This window comes from Uloborus diversus, chromosome 5 (genome assembly GCF_026930045.1).
Source record: "Uloborus diversus isolate 005 chromosome 5, Udiv.v.3.1, whole genome shotgun sequence".
In the NCBI taxonomy this organism is placed as follows: Eukaryota; Metazoa; Arthropoda; class Arachnida; order Araneae; family Uloboridae; genus Uloborus; species Uloborus diversus.
The window spans coordinates 39209598-39228269 of record NC_072735.1 but is presented as its reverse complement, the minus strand read 5'-3'; the positions used below and the strand labels follow the sequence as shown (position 1 = coordinate 39228269).

Genomic DNA, 18672 nt, shown 5'->3' with positions numbered 1-18672 from the left:
AAATCTAATTTTTTCCCTTCTACAGTTAAAGGTTGTTATCATGCATGGCTTCAGCTAATGAAAACTTCTTCAGCGGTTAGGGTCAACTCGAAATTGCTCCCCAAGTCACATGGTACTGTTGCCGTATCGGGATAGTAGGGTTGCACTCTCTCCATCTATTCCTTCTCAATGGGCATAACCCGAAACTTTACTGTGGTAACCCTAGCTCTGCAATGAAAGATCTGATCCAAAATGGGGCTAAACTTAAGCTGATGCGTCGGTCAGTATATATAGCCGCTTTAGGTCTAATGATTAATAACTGGGATAATTGCGTGATGGGGCTTCCCGCGATTGCCTACTGCGCAGATTAAGGCCCCTCTATATACGAGCCGACGCATCAGCTTAAGATTAGCGATTTTGGATCGGAGCGCGTGTTTGAGTGGTTGTCTTTCTGGCGAGGTATCACGTTTGGCGATTGTTCACTGTGAGCAATTATTTGCGGCACGTGAATTGTTTGTTAAATAAAATATTATTTTTAGCTGATTTCGCGAAATCCGAAACTTTGCTGTGGTAACCCAAGCAGTGCAACAATGAAAAATCCGATCCAAAATGGCTAAACTTTAGCTGATGCGCCGGTCTATCTATATAGCGGCTCTAGCGCAGATGCAAGAGAGCGCCTGCGGTCATATGGCTATAGACTGTTGTCAAGGGATGACCTGAAAAATTCCTGACCGAATAGCGGGATAGCAGTTATGGCATCATTTTTGACCGCTATCGGGAGAAAGGGCAAGTGGGCTGCCCATCCTGTATGTATCAGTGAGTAGAAAATAAAATATTTGTATGTTGCGGATGTGGCCAGTTCAATTCTCTCCAAAAATTAAGTTGATTTATGGAAAATATGAATAAAAAGAAGTAGAGAAGTTACTCTTCAACACTTCTCCCGACTATGATTTTAGAAGGCACTGGGCGCGAAATTTATTTGGTGCCCCATCCACTTATTCTATATAGTGAAGATAGTTTGATATCGAGTCTCAAGTCCACTGCCCGACTATGATTTTAGAAGGCACTGGGCGCGAAATTTATTTGGTGCCCCATCCACTTATTCTATAGCGAAGATATTTTCATATCGAGACTCAAGTCCAGGGCCGGACTATGATTTTAGAAGGCACTGGGCACGAAATTTATTTGGTGCCCCATCCACTTATTCTATAGCGAAGATATTTTCATATCGAGTTTCAAGTCCAGGGCCCGACTAAGACTTTAGAAGGCGCTGGGCACGAAATTTATTTGGTGCCCCATCCACTTATTCTATATAGGGAAGATAATTTGATATCGAGTCTCAAGTCCAGGGCCCGACTATGATTTTAGAAGGCACTGGGCACGAAATTTATTTGGTGCCCCATCCACTTATTCTATAGCGAAGATATTTTCATATCGAGTCTCAAGTCCAGGGCCCGACTATGATTTTAGAAGGCACTGGGCGCGAAATTTATTTGGTGCCCCATCCACTTATTCTATATAGTGAAGATAATTTGATATCGAGTCTCAAGTCCACTGCCCGACTATGATTTTAGAAGGCACTGGGCGCGAAATTTATTTGGTGCCCCATCCACTTATTCTATATAGTGAAGATAATTTGATATCGAGTCTCAAGTCCAGGGCCCGACTATGATTTTAGAAGGCACTGGGCGCGAAATTTATTTGGTGCCCCATCCACTTATTCTATATAGTGAAGATAATTTGATATCGAGTCTCAAGTCCAGGGCCCGACTATGATTTTAGAAGGCACTGGGCGCGAAATTTATTTGGTGCCCCATCCACTTATTCTATATAGTGAAGATAATTTGATATCGAGTCTCAAGTCCACTGCCCGACTATGATTTTAGAAGGCACTGGGCGCGAAATTTATTTGGTGCCCCATCCACTTATTCTATATAGTGAAGATAATTTGATATCGAGTCTCAAGTCCAGGGCCCGACTATGATTTTAGAAGGCACTGGGCGCGAAATTTATTTGGTGCCCCATCCACTTATTCTATATAGTGAAGATAATTTGATATCGAGTCTCAAGTCCAGGGCCCGACTATGATTTTAGAAGGCACTGGGCGCGAAATTTATTTGGTGCCCCATCCACTTATTCTATATAGTGAAGATAATTTGATATCGAGTCTCAAGTCCACTGCCCGACTATGATTTTAGAAGGCACTGGGCGCGAAATTTATTTGGTGCCCCATCCACTTATTCTATATAGTGAAGATAATTTGATATCGAGTCTCAAGTCCAGGGCCCGACTATGATTTTAGAAGGCACTGGGCGCGAAATTTATTTGGTGCCCCATCCACTTATTCTATAGCGAAGATATTTTCATATCGAGTCTCAAGTCCAGGGCCCGACTATGATTTTAGAAGGCACTGGGCACGAAATTTATTTGGTGCCCCATCCACTTATTCTATAGCGAAGATATTTTCATATCGAGTCTCAAGTCCAGGGCCCGACTATGATTTTAGAAGGCACTGGGCGCGAAATTTATTTGGTGCCCCATCCACTTATTCTATATAGTGAAGATAATTTGATATCGAGTCTCAAGTCCACTGCCCGACTATGATTTTAGAAGGCACTGGGCGCGAAATTTATTTGGTGCCCCATCCACTTATTCTATATAGTGAAGATAATTTGATATCGAGTCTCAAGTCCAGGGCCCGACTATGATTTTAGAAGGCACTGGGCGCGAAATTTATTTGGTGCCCCATCCACTTATTCTATATAGTGAAGATAATTTGATATCGAGTCTCAAGTCCACTGCCCGACTATGATTTTAGAAGGCACTGGGCGCGAAATTTATTTGGTGCCCCATCCACTTATTCTATATAGTGAAGATAATTTGATATCGAGTCTCAAGTCCAGGGCCCGACTATGATTTTAGAAGGCACTGGGCGCGAAATTTATTTGGTGCCCCATCCACTTATTCTATAGCGAAGATATTTTTATATCGAGTCTCAAGTCCAGGGCCCGACTAAGACTTTAGAAGGCGCTGGGCACGAAATTTATTTGGTGCCCCATCCACTTATTCTATATAGTGAAGATAATTTGATATCGAGTCTCAAGTCCAGGGCCCGACTATGATTTTAGAAGGCACTGGGCACGAAATTTATTTGGTGCCCCATCCACTTATTCTATAGCGAAGATATTTTCATATCGAGTCTCAAGTCCAGGGCCCGACTATGATTTTAGAAGGCACTGGGCGCGAAATTTATTTGGTGCCCCATCCACTTATTCTATATAGTGAAGATAATTTGATATCGAGTCTCAAGTCCACTGCCCGACTATGATTTTAGAAGGCACTGGGCGCGAAATTTATTTGGTGCCCCATCCACTTATTCTATAGCGAAGATATTTTCTTATCTAGTCTCAAGTCCAGGGCCCGACTATGATTTTAGAAGGCACTGGGCACGAAATTTATTTGGTGCCCCATCCACTTATTCTATATCGAAGATATTTTCATATCGAGTCTCAAGTCCAGGGCTGGACTAAGACTTTAGAAGGCGCTGGGCACGAAATTTATTTGGTGCCCCATCCACTTATTCTATATAGTGAAGATAATTTGATATCGAGTCTCAAGTCCAGGGCCCGACTATGATTTTAGAAGGCACTAAGCCGAAATTTATTTGATGCCCCATCCACTTATTCTATAGCAAAGATATTTTGATATCGAGTCTCAAGTCTAGGGCCCGACTATGATTTTAGAAGGCGCTGGGGACGAAATTTATTTGGTGGCCCCATCCACTTAGCTTACGTTCGACGAGCACGACCAGTAGCGACCGGTCGGCTGATCACGTGACAGCAATGACGTCGGCTGCAATCACATGAAGTAATCAAAGGAAAAATCGGCGAATTTCAAGTCTTTGCTTTTGACTTACAGGTTTACTACCTGCAGCGCCATCTATTGAAAAATTTTTGAACTAAAATTTGGAACTCTACGGGAAAACATTTACGGCCCACCACATAAATTTTCTGCAAGAATTTATTTTTTTATCATTTACTGTTGTCCTGTTGTAAATTTTTGAAAACACTTAGTCTTTTTCAGGACACTCTATATGTTTTCTTTCTCTTAATGTCTGCTATGTGACGTAACTGTTTCTGTCCTTACAGGCCTCTACCCTTGTTCCGAATGCGGAGGTAGCACGAATCACTCTACGTGTGCCCCTCCGAATGTGCTCCTGCCCCCGGAAATGGACCAAGGTACGTCGAAATCACTCGAATTCTTCTCTTAAAGTCTTTCATACATTTCACACTTTATACATTTACTAGCTGTACCCGACGCGCGTTGCTACGCCAACAAAAAAATACATCATTGTACTGATTTTCATGACAATCGGTTGAACGGGGCAGAAGTGGCTACTCTGCAGTGCCACCTGGTGGCTTCAATGAGCCTATTATGCACCTTCTCCGTGGAAAAATACATATATATAGCAATTTTCATAATAATCGGTCCAGGTATTAAGTGAAGCCGTGACTCTACTCAAATTTTGTACTCACGCAGTTTGCAAGATCAATTCATCGCTAAAAATATCAAATAGAAAAAGTTTTAAATCCCCCCGTTGCATGAAAAGCCATAAAACAATAAGAAAGAATTTATTTGTTCAAACTCAAGAAAAATGCTAACTTCTTATCAATGAGATCTTTCACGCGAATTAATTTCTGCATTTTATTCGTATTTATCCAATGGATTGTGACTTAAATTGGAATAAAAAAGGAACGATCGATCGGATTTTTTTCCAACGGGTCTATAAACATTCCCAGTACCAAAAATAACAAACGGTGAAATTTTCAGCCCAATCTGCCGGGTAGTTTTTGAGTTCATGGATGACATACGGACAAACATTCATTTTTATATATATAGATTTTATGTATACGAAAGGGATCCGATCCCTGCTCGTTCCGTTCGCCAAAACTCACCTTCGGCAGTGTAATGGGCTCAATTCACGGTTTGGCAACGGTCCCATCAGCTGTCGGTCTGCGGATATTTTGACCAGCTACGCAGTGTTGGTAGTGCTATAAAAACTCCTTTTATTTAAATACTAGCGGTACCCGCACGGCTTTGCCGGTAGTAAAATATTAAAAGATCATTTGGCTCGCCTGTATGTTTACAAATAATGGATGATGAATTTCTCGACAATTTGCTATGTTTATTTGCTCGCATATGTTACGGTTCCACGTTATGATAACTTGGTAATTTACTCGTCCATCTTATGATAATTTTGCTCGGGAAAATGTTCTTAAAATTGGAATGGAACAAGAACAAAATCGAATTTTCGAAAAATCGCTTCGAGGTGCTCAACTCTATGCTACGAACTAACTATGCGAATTTCATGTAAATCGGCCGAGCGGTCTAGGCGCTATGCGCGTCACACAGATCCAGACAGCCAGAGACACAGTAAATGTCGGTGCACTTGCTACTGCCATCTATCGGAGTAAAAGATATTATTACAAATTCTGTAAGTAGTAATTATTTTTGTGATTAATTTGTCGTAATCTAGTTAAATTTAGCGTTTATTAAATTATCTTTCATCTAAAATTATTCTAGTAACGTAACCTGTAAATAGTTTCCTGTAATGAATACACAGCCCCTATACATTCGGCTGAAGAATACGGGCCCCTCATTTCTGAATGATAAAATTTGTGAATGGAAAGAAATAAGGTAGAGGTAGAACAGTCTACGATTTTCTGGAATATTTGAGAGTTCTCTTTCGATGTTATAAAAAGCCGTTACGCATGATAAAGAGTCAGTCTCGATTGAGAATTTGTACTGAGAGTGTATTAGTTCTGTTTATTGCGAGGCATTTCGCTGTGTTGTTTTGAGTATTTGGTTGTAAATACGTGTGTAACCGTTGAGTTTACGGTGTTGATTGTTATTTGCTTGATTGCTGATGATTCATTTAGCAGTTGTCAACAATCTTTCCTGTACATAGTGTAAATAAAGCTCCTGTGTTTCTCTCAAGAACTGGGTCGTCTTTTCAAGAAAGTTGGAAATCGCATCGGAACCTTTAACAATATTATAAATAGATAGCGGAGAACACAATTGGTTAATTTCTAAATTTAAACTTTGAAATGACCCAATGAGCAATCTGATTTGAATTGTTTGAATTCATCGCCATATCAACGCTACGCCTGTATTGCCGCCAGGTGGCGTTGATAGCGTACCGGCAGATGATAGGCATTTAGCATTAGGGAGTCGTTGTTTAAATAATAAAATACGTGTTGAAGAATATAAAGCAAAGTGAGGTACTAAATATTTTAGTTTGCAGCGCCACAGTCGGACAAATTTTCAACTGGGTTTGTTTTCAACATGCAGTCGATTCTGATCAAAAAATTTAAGCACTTAAACGATCAAGGTGTATGATAAAACGAGCCATTTTCAAAATTTGCCACTTATTTTGTTTTATTTTGGGCACGTATAAATATCCTCTTATACACAATAGCTGATGACCGAGTAACCCGCCAGTTTCAACAATAAAACTCTCGCCACGGCATGATCATTCGATAATATGTTTTGGTGATGTTTGACATGCAGGGAAAGGCTTTATCGTGACAAGGCTGAACTCGATCCGCTCACTTAACTCCCAAGTCGCATCAACTCATCGGATTTTGCTCGGCCGATCATCGACTCCTCCTAAACTCATCGCGTAATGCACGCTGATATCGTCGCGATCAGAATCCGAGAACGGTTTTCGATGAGCTGTTTTTTATTGGAAAACTATATCCGTACGATCAAATTTTCCGATGAAAATTTGCCGAGCTGCATTTCATCACAAAAAAAGATCGTAACGATCAAATTTTACGATGAAAATTTACCGAGCTGCATTTCATCGGAAAAAGAGATCGTAACGATCAAATTTTCCGATGAAAATTTGCCGAGCAGCATTTCATCGGAAAAAGAGATCGTAACGATCAAGTTTTCCGATGAAAATTTACCGAGCTACATTTCATCGGAAAAAGAGATCGTATCGATCAAGTTTTCCGATGAAAATTTACCGAGCTACATTTCATCGGAAAAAGAGATCGTATCGATCAAGTTTTCCGATGAAAATTTGCCGAGCTGCATTTCATCGGAAAAAGAGATCGTACCGATCAAATTTTCCGATGAAAATTTACCGAGCTACATTTCATCGGAAAAAAAGTAGGTCGTTTAAATTTTCCGATAAAAATTTTCCAATCTAAAATTTTTGGAAATCTCCCAACTGTTAAAATAGGATAAGTTTTATTATTCGAATATCCGACTATTGATCAAGCGTAAGGCTATACGGATCAACATTCAGAGTTGAGAATCGGAGGAAAAATGACTGAGACTTTGACTCCGAATCCGACTCCTGGATTTTGGAAGGGTTCAACTTTAACTCCGCGATTCCAACCCCGATTACCTCACTGGAATTGCGAACAAAATGAGACTCCGACTCTTGAATGATTTCTCTCTATTTCCAAAACAATTCCACTCCGTTCAATTTGACTCCCAAAATTACAGACTCCGACTCGGTTTGCGGGCAAAATGATCGATTCCGACTCTTCACTAGCTGGTGCCACAAGTCTGTTTTACAGGTAAGATTCATTTGAGGGGAATGAAGAAACGAAAGCAATGAACGCCACCTACCGGAGTTTAGAAGTCATCCACTGGAGTTAGGGTTACAATTTCAACTGTCAAACTATCCCCAAACAGGCAATGGCTTCGTTCAAATGTAGAAGCAATTTTCACCCGTCATACCTTGACGGGCGACTTTCTAGTATTTTTATAATGATTAGCCGATTGAAGATTGTTCGTGTTCACTAATGGTGACTGGGACACTTTAAATATGCTTATAGTCACGGAATCCTCCCCGATCCCCTTCCAAGTCAATACCTCTGGGGGCGCCGGATCAAGGGTTGCTCGACTTCCGGACCGGTTCAAAAAAAATAAATAAATAAATAAATAAATAAAAAAGAAAAATTAATTTGAATTTTGACATCTTGAATTCAAATTATGTTTTTCGCAATCACGAGTGTGTGTGTGTATGTGTGTGGGGGGTATGTGTGTAGGCATGTGTGTTTGTGTGCAGGTATGAGTGTGTGGGTAGTTGTGTGTATGTGTGTAGGTGTGTGTGGGGGGGGGAATGTGTATGTGTGTGGGGGCATATGTGTTTGTGTCTGTGTGCAGGCATGAGTATGTGGGTAGTTGTGTGTGTATGTGTTGGTGTCTGTGCGTATGTGTTGGTGTCTGTGTGTATGCGTGTGTTTATGTGTTTGAGTATGTCTTTGTGTATGTGTGTGTATGTGTATTTATGTAATAATACAAAAATAAAATGATAGGACGCCAAAAACAGTCAAATAAAAGCAATAAGCAATCCTGATTGCTCAAAAAAAAAAAAAAAAAACAGAGCTCTCTTTAGGGCCCCATCCAAACGGTTATTAAACCACGTGTAGTGGTGTAGTGTAGTGTTGCATAAAAAACACGAAATTCATAAACCTTTCAGAAACTTCATTTTTCATTAAAAGACAACTATGAATTATGGATACATTATGTGAAATTATTATGAACAATAAAATACACAACCTCTCATAGATTAACTATATCGTTACCAATTTTGTAAATAGTAATTATTTTTATGTTTATATTTGTTTTAATCTGCTTTAATTTGACGTTGATTCCATTCATTTTCGCTCAAAATTACCGTAGGTTTACCTGTATGTTGACATTGCTTGCTATGCACCATTTAACATTGCGCGGATGGACTTGGCGAGACATTTCAGAGATATCGCCAAGTTGTCATTTTTGGTGCCAAATTTTGCAATAAACTGCTAAATGTTGACGGTAACTGCTAAATGTGAAACGGAATTTACTCGCCTTTGTTCGAAATGTCGCCAAGGCTGGCGACATTTCGAACAAAAACACGTATGTTGACTTTGCTTGCTATTCACCATTTAACATTGCGCTGATGGAATTGGCGAGACATTTAAGAGATATTGCCAAGTTGGTGTCATTTTTTGGTGCCAAATTTTGCAATAAACTGCTAAATGTTGACGGTAACTGCTAAACTATAAACTGCTAAATGTGAAACGGAATTTACACTTTTTGTTCGAAATGTCGCCAAGGTTGCCGACATTTCGAACAAAAACGTGTAAATTCCGTTTCAAGGCTAATAGTGTGTCATTTTTACTTCCTTTTACAAAAAAGGAAGTACTGTATTCGCGAAAAAAATTTCACTCAAAAATCCGCCTTAATTTAAATTTTGCTCACCCCCGAATGAATGTTGAGTTTTTTTTTTCAACTCGACCACACGTGGATATGTGCCTAGGAACGTACAGACACCCGAAATATCCTTTTTGACGATCCCCGAGTTGATTACAGCGAGATTTCTCGTGACGTCTGTATGTACGTATGTATGTGAGTATGTGCGTGTGCGTGTATTTATGTCGCATAACTCAAGAACGGAATGTCCTAGAAAGTTGAAATTTGGTACGTAGACTCCTAGTGGACTCTAGTTGTGAACCTTCTTTTTTGGTTGCATTTGGATGCTCCAAAGGGGGTCTTTTGCCCCCTTTTTGAGGGGAAATCATTGTTAATTTCGATGTAAACTCAAGTGGTGTTATAATTTGGCGAACACTTGGCGATATATAGCCAGTGTTTTTGGTCGCCAAGTTTTGTTGCCAACTTGGCGAAACATTTGGCGATTTTTTTTTTTTTAATTGAAATCTGGTTTCAATTTGGCCACTGTTGGTGATATTTAGAGAGTGAACTATTGAATCACATTAAAACTGCCAATAATGAGGAAATGACATTAAATTGGAGTAAAAGGAAGTCATGTGATGCACACATAAGCTCGTTTTTAAAAAAATGTAACCCTATTTTGGAGAAAAATAATCAGAAGTGAAACTGTTTCCCGCAGAGATCGAGTCGGCCATCGGCGACTTCCGGCAGCGCCTGGGCTACCGCCTGTTCCAGTACCGCTCCATGAAGGTGCTCTACTACGTCAACATGCCCAGCATCGTGACGGCCAAGGTGGCCTACGTCTTCATCTCGGCGTGAGTATACTTTTCCTAGAGTCCTGGTTTCCTAGGAGCGAAATCACCGAGCTTTGGCGTCGCTACTCGGCGTAACGCTGAAATCAAAGTCAAGTGATTCCGGGGTGGCCACTCACGACGTCGATTTAGCTCGGGCGCGCATGCGCAGAAGAATCAACTTTTCCTCTCGGCGTCGCTCGAAGGTCGGCGATTCGCGCCTAGGAAACCAATGCTTAAGGCCCCTGTAGTGGAGGAACCGACGCGTCCGCCATTTTGGAGCAAGCGCTCAACAGGGAAAGCTACCTTTATTGGCGATCATTCACCGAACATTTCGGAAACAGTTGGCGTCGTTTCCAGGCTGCCAGTCACTTCGCGGGCTATTATTTATCCATCATCTGCTGGAAATCTGAAAAGCTAAAATCCTCTCTTTTTTTTGAGCAATCACGATTGCTTATTGTTCTCACTTGACTGTTTTTGGCGTGCTATCATTTTATTTTCCCGCCAGCACCCTCTGCAGCATCACCGTCGAACGGCTCCTCACGATGCTGCTCCTCTAGCGAAAACCGTCTCCAGGTTGCGTCAATATTCTACACACACGCGCATACATACACAGCTACACACACACACGCGCGCGCGCACACACAAATACATACACCTACACACATACACAAACACATACACACAAAAACGCACACTCAAACACATACATACACACATGCATACATACAGACACCTACACATACACCTACACACAACTACCCACACACTCATCACACTCATGCCTGCACACAGACACAAACACATATGCCTACACACACATACACATTCCCCACCACACACAAACTCTTATACATACAACTTCCCACACACTCATACCTGCACACTGACACAAACACACATGCCTACACACACATACACATACCCCTACACACATACACATACCCCCTACACACAAACACACACACACACACACACTCGTGATAGCGAAAAACATAATTTGAATTCAAGAGGTCAAAATTCAAATTATTTTTTTTTTGAGCTGTTTGCACAATGAACAGTCGAACAACCACCCATTTGACTCCAATTAACACGTGCTAAAGAGATGCAAACATCAGCAGCAATGCTATCGCTATAGAAAGCACTGGATCAATGTTTGCTCCAAAATGGCGGATGCGTCGGCTCCTCCACTATTCCTGAAGACCTTGACATCCTGAAAGTTGGTTTCTTGAACATACTGTTTGACCATGGATTGTATGCAGTTTGGCAATCTGCCAAGTAAAGACGATTCCATCTGAATGAATCTAGCAGGGGAGAAGGGAAAATAACGATGGGGTTTTGATACACGCGTTTTATGATGTCACTAGTGCCTTGTTCATTTATTGCATTCTCTAAAATAAAATGAGGGGAGACAAAAATAGTTACCATGGAAACAACAAAAAGAAAAGAAACTATTTTCATTTCGTTCAGGAACGTAACAGCAAACTGCTCAAAAAGCTCAAAACTTTGTTGTGAATAAATAAATCAGTTCATTTTTGCCGCGAGAATATGGATCGAATGTACGTTAGATTTAAAAAATGTTGCTGTGAGCAAATTTTCATTTTTACAAAACTTAGGCTAAATAATAGAGAGGCAAAAGTGCATGAAAGAAACCAACTAACACCCCTATAAAGTAATAGATACGTCCATGTCCGTCTATAAACCGGATATTAGCGTTTCCATGTAATCGATGGCCAGACAGTAGTGTTGTGGAGCTCAGGGCCCCCAACTTGTAAGGGGCTCAAATTGTGTGTTGCAAAAAAAAAAAAAACTTGATACAAACTTAGTAATCAAAAGTCCGAATGGGACCAAGGCACGACTAACTAAAAGCAGGATTCGCCAATATATATGATGATATACAGTCGACTCCCGCTACAACGCGATACGACTCATGCGAAATCGGTATAACGCGATTTTTTCACGAGTTACGAATTTTATAGCTAACTCGAATTTTTGGTCTATAATACGAATTTTTTAGAAGGAAGTATCGGCTCTGGTATTAGGCACTAATTCGTGAATACTATTACATCCCTTTAGGCATCACTTACAGCGAAAGTTTCCACATCATACTAGTCTACGCATCGCGTTGTTAGTCACTCAGCATCATTCATTTATTTAAGTTTTTTCATTTGAAATATTTAAGTTGATGAAATGTAATGGTACCTTAGTGGCACCTTCACCTAAACTTTGTGAAAATGGAAAGAAAAAGAAAGCTTCTGATTAAAAAAAAGGGGGGGGGGGGATTGAGCTAACATTCTCGAGATGCTTGAACAACTACAAAACGTCGACGGTAGCGCTACAATAAATATGAGTGAATCTTCCATGCGTACTAATAAATATGTTACTGTATAATGCACAGTACTATTATACGTGAAATACACCGCCAGCTCAGTCATTTCCAGCCGAGAACTGCAGTTTCGTGCTTATTAGCACTCATCAGCCCGGCATAGGAAAGTGACCGAGCTGGAGATAGAAAACCTCTTAAGGAAGCCAAGAGTGCCAAACAAACTGGTAGCCAATATAGAATTAGCAGACCATACTATTATAGTTTAACATTTTATTATTGCTACATACTGTGCATACCCTGTTGTTTTATTTTATGTCTTTCCCTTCCATTAATCATTCATTTTGTACATCTTAGTATTTCATCTTGAATAAAACAGTTTTTTATTTTTTTAAATACAGTAAAAGTTCAGTTTTATAAGCAAGTAAAAATACAACTGAATAATCATCACGAGCATCTTTATTCTTAAGATTTGACAACTCCAACTGTTGCCATTTACAACTTCAATATGTCACAGAAATCATTATTTTTTTTAATTAGCATGATAAATTAAAGGGATTTTGGACCTCCCTGAAACCTAGGAGGAGGGGCCTGTGCCCCGCTGGCCCCTGCGGTAATCAGGCTCTGGGCGCAGCTAAAAGTAAATAAGGGAAAGTATAAATTGTTTCTCAATATCATTACTGACCCAGGCAACACTGGGTATGTTCAATAAATATTTTGACGGAAATCGCCCCCCACCCTTTTTAGTTCAATAAAATATTTTTAGTTCAATAAAATATTAATATTTTAATAATTCAATAAAATATTAATATTTTTAATAGTTCAATAAAATATTTTGACCTCAAATCGCCCCCCCCCCCCTTTTTTGTAACTTACGAAATTATAAACAGAAAGTTGATTTATGAAATTTTATGTGTATATATATACATACATATTAGATATAAATAAACTTTTACTTGGACTTGTCCACTCATTGCTAATATTGATGTACTAATTTTGTCCTGTAATAACATAATAGTTATACAGTAGGCGCCGTTCAATGTGATCACGGTTAATGTTATCATTCACTTAATCTTATCAGAATCTCGAAGTCCCGGAACACTTGTATGTTAATACACATTAAAAAAGTCGGATATTGTAGTCAGCGTCTTCGTTTATTGTTATCACTTTTTCATAAACTTTCCATTTTTCCCCGTTTTAATTCCTCAATTAACAGAAATACATAGACACACCCTGACGAGACAAACTTTCTGTGCAGCGTTTTGTGGTTTTCAATAGCAACTCAAAATTTTTCTAGGAATGAAGCTACAGAAAGTTCGCCCCCAGTGACCACAGACTCCCCCTAAGAAAAATTTCTTTTGCATCTAAAAAAATTCAGTCACTGGACATGTTGCAGCCATTGATGTAGGACCTCCATTGTTGCCCTTGCTTTGTAAACTATTAAAGAATTGCGTCGAGATTGAAAACAAAGCGAAGTTAAATTAAAATTTAAACAACAAGCAAAACCATGCTGGAAAAGATAGAAAAGCTGAACGTTGCTTTGAAACTGGTTTACGAATGTCAGGGAAAACGGTCATATTTTATTACATCTATTACTATGTGATTAAATATTGCATAACTTAGCTTTAACGTTTTATAACTCAGATATTTCCATTCTGTTAATTTAAATAATTTATAATTTAAAACTGCGTTTAGTTGAGTCATTGTGATTTTAATTTGAGGTTGCCAAAATAAATGCACCTTAATTGGAAAAAAATCATTATTTTGTGTCTCCTGGATTCTTTTCGGTTATTGTTATCAGTCGGTTATTGTTATCAAATTATATTTGTCCCAAAGTGATCACATTAAGCGGCGCCTACTGTACATACGTATTAGATATAAATAAACTTTTACTTGGACTTGTCCACTCATTGCTAATATTGACGTACTAATTCTGTCCTGTAATCACATAATAGTTTTAGTGAGAAAAGCACCTATAGTCATTTGTCGCACCGTATCGATCGTATCATTTATTTATTCGAAACATTCGCGAAGAAACGGAAACGTGATGTGAACATTTTAATGTTGAAACCAAACGCAAATCTGATTTCTGTTGTATGATTTTCATTCGTAATTAAGGGCAGTTTTAATACAGCAATTTTAATATACAGCAGTTTTTTTTAAATTTAAGTATATTTTATATTTCTTTGAAACCATGACATGCATAATTGTTTCGTTATCAATAATTTATTTTCAAAATTAAAAAATATTGCCTACTTTTTTTTGAATTCAAAAAATTGAGGAAAATTTCAATTTTTTAAAAATTCCTAAGGCTTTTTTATTTTTGCACTCATTAAAAAAAAGTTTTTTGCTAAACGATCACTATAATCATCTCTAAAAATCTGTGCATTCATTTGCTTATGAGTTTATTAGAAACTTTTCTGTGATTAATTATGTAAAAAATCAAAGTTTTTTTTAAAAAAAATTTGGTTTTTAAAGGTTTAACATGCACTAAACATTTGAGTCATTTATAAAATGCTTATCCAATGCACAGTTTTGTCAAATATGTTATCCCAATTGCAAAAAGTATTACTTTAAAGCTGTATCTCTAATAGAAAAAAATCCTTAGGGATTGTAATGACATGAAAACACAAAAATACCATCATCGAGAAAAAGCAGTTAAAAGTTTTTCTTTTGCGTAAGAACACATAGAGAGCATGTCCTAAAACCACTCATAACTTTTAAAATATTTGAACTAAAGCATTGAAACTTTTCCCCTGTGTCCAGAATAGTTTTTAGTTTTGAAATAAGCAATTAAAATTTTTTTGATTGTTTCATCATTTTTGAAATACTGTAACCCCTTAATTTATTTTATTCTGTTTATTAATTGTGACGAAGATCGATATTCGTGTAGAGAATGGATATTTTATTTTCTTAAAATTTTCACTGTGCAATATTCTTAAGAAAGAGAGACTTTTTTCATTCTAGTGGTGCTGCCATCTATTGACAGTATGCTACACTATTTGCTTCTTCCTCTTGAACAATAATTGCGCATTCGATCATTTGCTTACACGCGTAATTTTTATCATTATTAGTAGCAAAACAAATTCATATCAATAATTTGAAAGCAAAGAAATTAAATTGATTTGTTTGCTACGGAGAAAAAATGTAAAAAATGCAAAAGTTTTTAAAAAATGAGTGCGCACGAAAAACTTAGCCTTTATCATTAGTGCTGCCATCTAGGAGATCATATTAAACACAATAAGCAATTTTACTTCAAGCCGAATGAGCACTAAAATCAGGGGGTAATTGTGGTTTCCGGTATTTTACCGAATTTTCGGTATTTTCGGACGTATTTCCGGTATTTTTATGTCCGAAAATACCGGAATTATGTTTTTTTTTGTTATGCTTTTGTCTCCCTACCTCCGCAATTTTTGTAAATTATATGATACTCATCAAATATACCTTAAAGAGCCTTAAGATGGACAACTATCCCTTAAGAAGGTCAAATGTCAAGATAATTTGTATAACACCAGCTCAAAAGTAAACTTTGTAATCCATTAAAAACTTAATCACATGTACACACAATATTTTGACTCAGAACTATTTAATACTATGGCAAAGGTGCACTTAAGTAATAGGGGCCAAAGATTACCCCCCCCCCCCCCCGGTCTCGCTTTGAAACTTTCAGGCATTTTTTGATGAACTCACAGTCACCCCTGTACTAAAATTTGTTTAAGAACATGTCCGTCATTTGGGAGGCGAAAATTTAATAAGGAGGGGGAGGGGGGGTGTATTGATCCCCGTCGTTTTACAAATCGAAAATTGACAGGAATTACGCGCATATTATAAGCGGCTAAGATGGGAGGAAGGGGGGGGGGCACTTCCAAAAGTCAAGTCCTCGTTAATTTTAAACCTTTCCAAAGTTTGAAATTAACGAGTGATCGCGATTTTATTTTTTTAGCAGCGTGGAAAGATTTAGTTGGTGAATTCCTTTGCATGGTTTTTCATAAGCATATTACTTTTCTGAAAAAAGTGTGTGATGTCAAACTTATTGCTGCCTCTGTCTTGTCGGACTGTCACAATTTCTCGAGGTCCCTCTCCCCTCACAGCATGACATCATTTGTAGACGGCCCCTTATCAGATGTAGGTTGGTAGGCATCGTACTCGTATTTTATCGTTCGTTACAAAACTCTGTGTTTCGTCCGGGAAATTAAGAATCCGCCCTTCCACATCTCAAAAAAAAAAAAAATTTAAAAAAAAAAAAAATTGAATTTTGTCATCTTGAATTCAAATTATGTTTTTCGCAATGACGAGTGTGTGGGTGTGTGTGTGTGTGTGTGTGTATATGTATGTAGGCGTGTGTGTGTTGTGTGGGGGGGGGGGGGGTATGAGTGTTTCTGTGTAGGCATATGTGTTTGTGTCTGTGTGCAGGCATGAGTGCGTGGGTAGTTATGGGTAGGTGTGTGTGTGTTTGTGTATGTGTGTGTGAGTATGTATGTATGTATGTAGGCGTGTGTGTGTGAGTATGTATGTATGTATGTAGGCGTGTGTGTGTGAGTATGTATGTATGTATGTAGGCGTGTGTGTATGTGTTTGTGTGTGTATGTGTTTGTGTATGTGTGTATGTATGTATGTATGTAGGCGTGTGTGTGTTGTGTGGTGGGGGGGGGGGTTGAGTGTTTCTGTGTAGGGATATGTGTTTGTGTCTGTGTGCAGGCATGAGTGTGTGGGTAGTTGTGGGTAGGTGTGTGTGTGTTTGTGTAGATATCTGTATGTATGCGTGTGTGTATGTGTTTGTGTATGTGTTTGTGTATGTGTGTGTATGTATGTAGGCGTGTGTTTGTTGTGTGGGGGGGTATGAGTGTTTCTGTGTAGGCATATGTGTTTGTGTCTGTGTGCAGGCATGAGTGCGTGGGTAGTTGTGGGTAGGTGTGTGTGTGTTTGTGTAGATATCTGTATGTATGCGTGTGTGTATGTGTTTGTGTATGTGTGTGTATGTATGTAGGCGTGTGTGTGTTGTGTGGGGGGGGTATGAGTGTTTCTGCGTAGGCATATGTGTTTGTGTCTGTGTGCAGGCATGAGTGCGTGGGTAGTTATGGGTAGGTGTGTGTGTGTTTGTGTATGTGTGTGTGAGTATGTATGTATGTATGTAGGCGTGTGTGTGTGAGTATGTATGTATGTATGTAGGCGTGTGTGTGTGAGTATGTATGTATGTATGTAGGCGTGTGTGTATGTGTTTGTGTGTGTATGTGTTTGTGTATGTGTGTATGTATGTATGTATGTAGGCGTGTGTGTGTTGTGTGGGGGGGGGGTTGAGTGTTTCTGTGTAGGGATATGTGTTTGTGTCTGTGTGCAGGCATGAGTGTGTGGGTAGTTGTGGGTAGGTGTGTGTGTGTTTGTGTAGATGTCTGTATGTATGCGTGTGTGTATGTGTTTGTGTATGTGTTTGTGTATGTGTGTGTATGTATGTAGGCGTGTGTTTGTTGTGTGGGGGGGTATGAGTGTTTCTGTGTAGGCATATGTGTTTGTGTCTGTGTGCAGGCATGAGTGCGTGGGTAGTTGTGGGTAGGTGTGTGTGTGTTTGTGTAGATATCTGTATGTATGCGTGTGTGTATGTGTTTGTGTATGTGTGTGTATGTATGTAGGCGTGTGTGTGTTGTGTGGGGGGGGTATGAGTGTTTCTGCGTAGGCATATGTGTTTGTGTCTGTGTGCAGGCATGAGTGTGTGTGTGGGTAGTTGTGGGTAGGTGTGTGTGTGTTTGTGTAGATATCTGTATGTATGCGTGTGTGTATGTGTTTATGTATGTGTGTGTATGTATGTAGGCGGGTGTGTGTTGTGTGGGGGGGGGGTATGAGTGTTTCTGTGTAGGCATATATGTTTGTGTCTGTGTGCAGGCATGAGTGTGTGGGTAGTTGTGGGTAGGTGTGTGTGTTTGTGTAGATATCTGTATGTATGCGTGTGTGTATGTGTTTATGTATGTGTGTGTATGTATGTAGGCGTGTGTGTGTTGTGTGGGGGGGGGGGGGGGTATGAGTGTTTCTGCGTAGGCATATGTGTTTGTGTCTGTGTGCAGGCATGAGTGTGTGGGTACTTGTGGGTAGGTGTGTGTGTGTTTGTGTAGATATCTGTATGTCTGCGTGTGTGTATGTGTTTGTGTATGTGTGTAGGTGTATGTATGTATATATATGTGTGTGTAGGTGTGTGTATGTATGCGCGTGTGTGTAGCACATGGATGCAACCTGGAGACGGTTTTCGCTAGAGGAGCAGCATCGTGAAGAGCAGGCCGACGGGGGTGCTGGCGGGAAAATAAAATGATAGCACATCAAAACAGTCGAGCGAGAACAATAAGCAATCGTGATTGC

General features: G+C 39.3%; 1 protein-coding gene across 1 annotated transcript in view; it reads left to right on the top strand.

Annotated features, from left to right (window-relative positions):
• LOC129222160 (patanin-like phospholipase domain-containing protein atgl-1) overlaps positions 1–18672 on the top strand; it is a 98598-nt gene that overhangs the window by 67495 nt on the left and 12431 nt on the right. Inside the window, exons 6-7 of the mRNA XM_054856617.1 lie at positions 4128–4217; positions 9893–10028. Coding sequence (XP_054712592.1) covers positions 4128–4217; positions 9893–10028 — 226 coding nt within the window. The remainder of the gene's footprint in view (positions 1–4127; positions 4218–9892; positions 10029–18672) is intronic.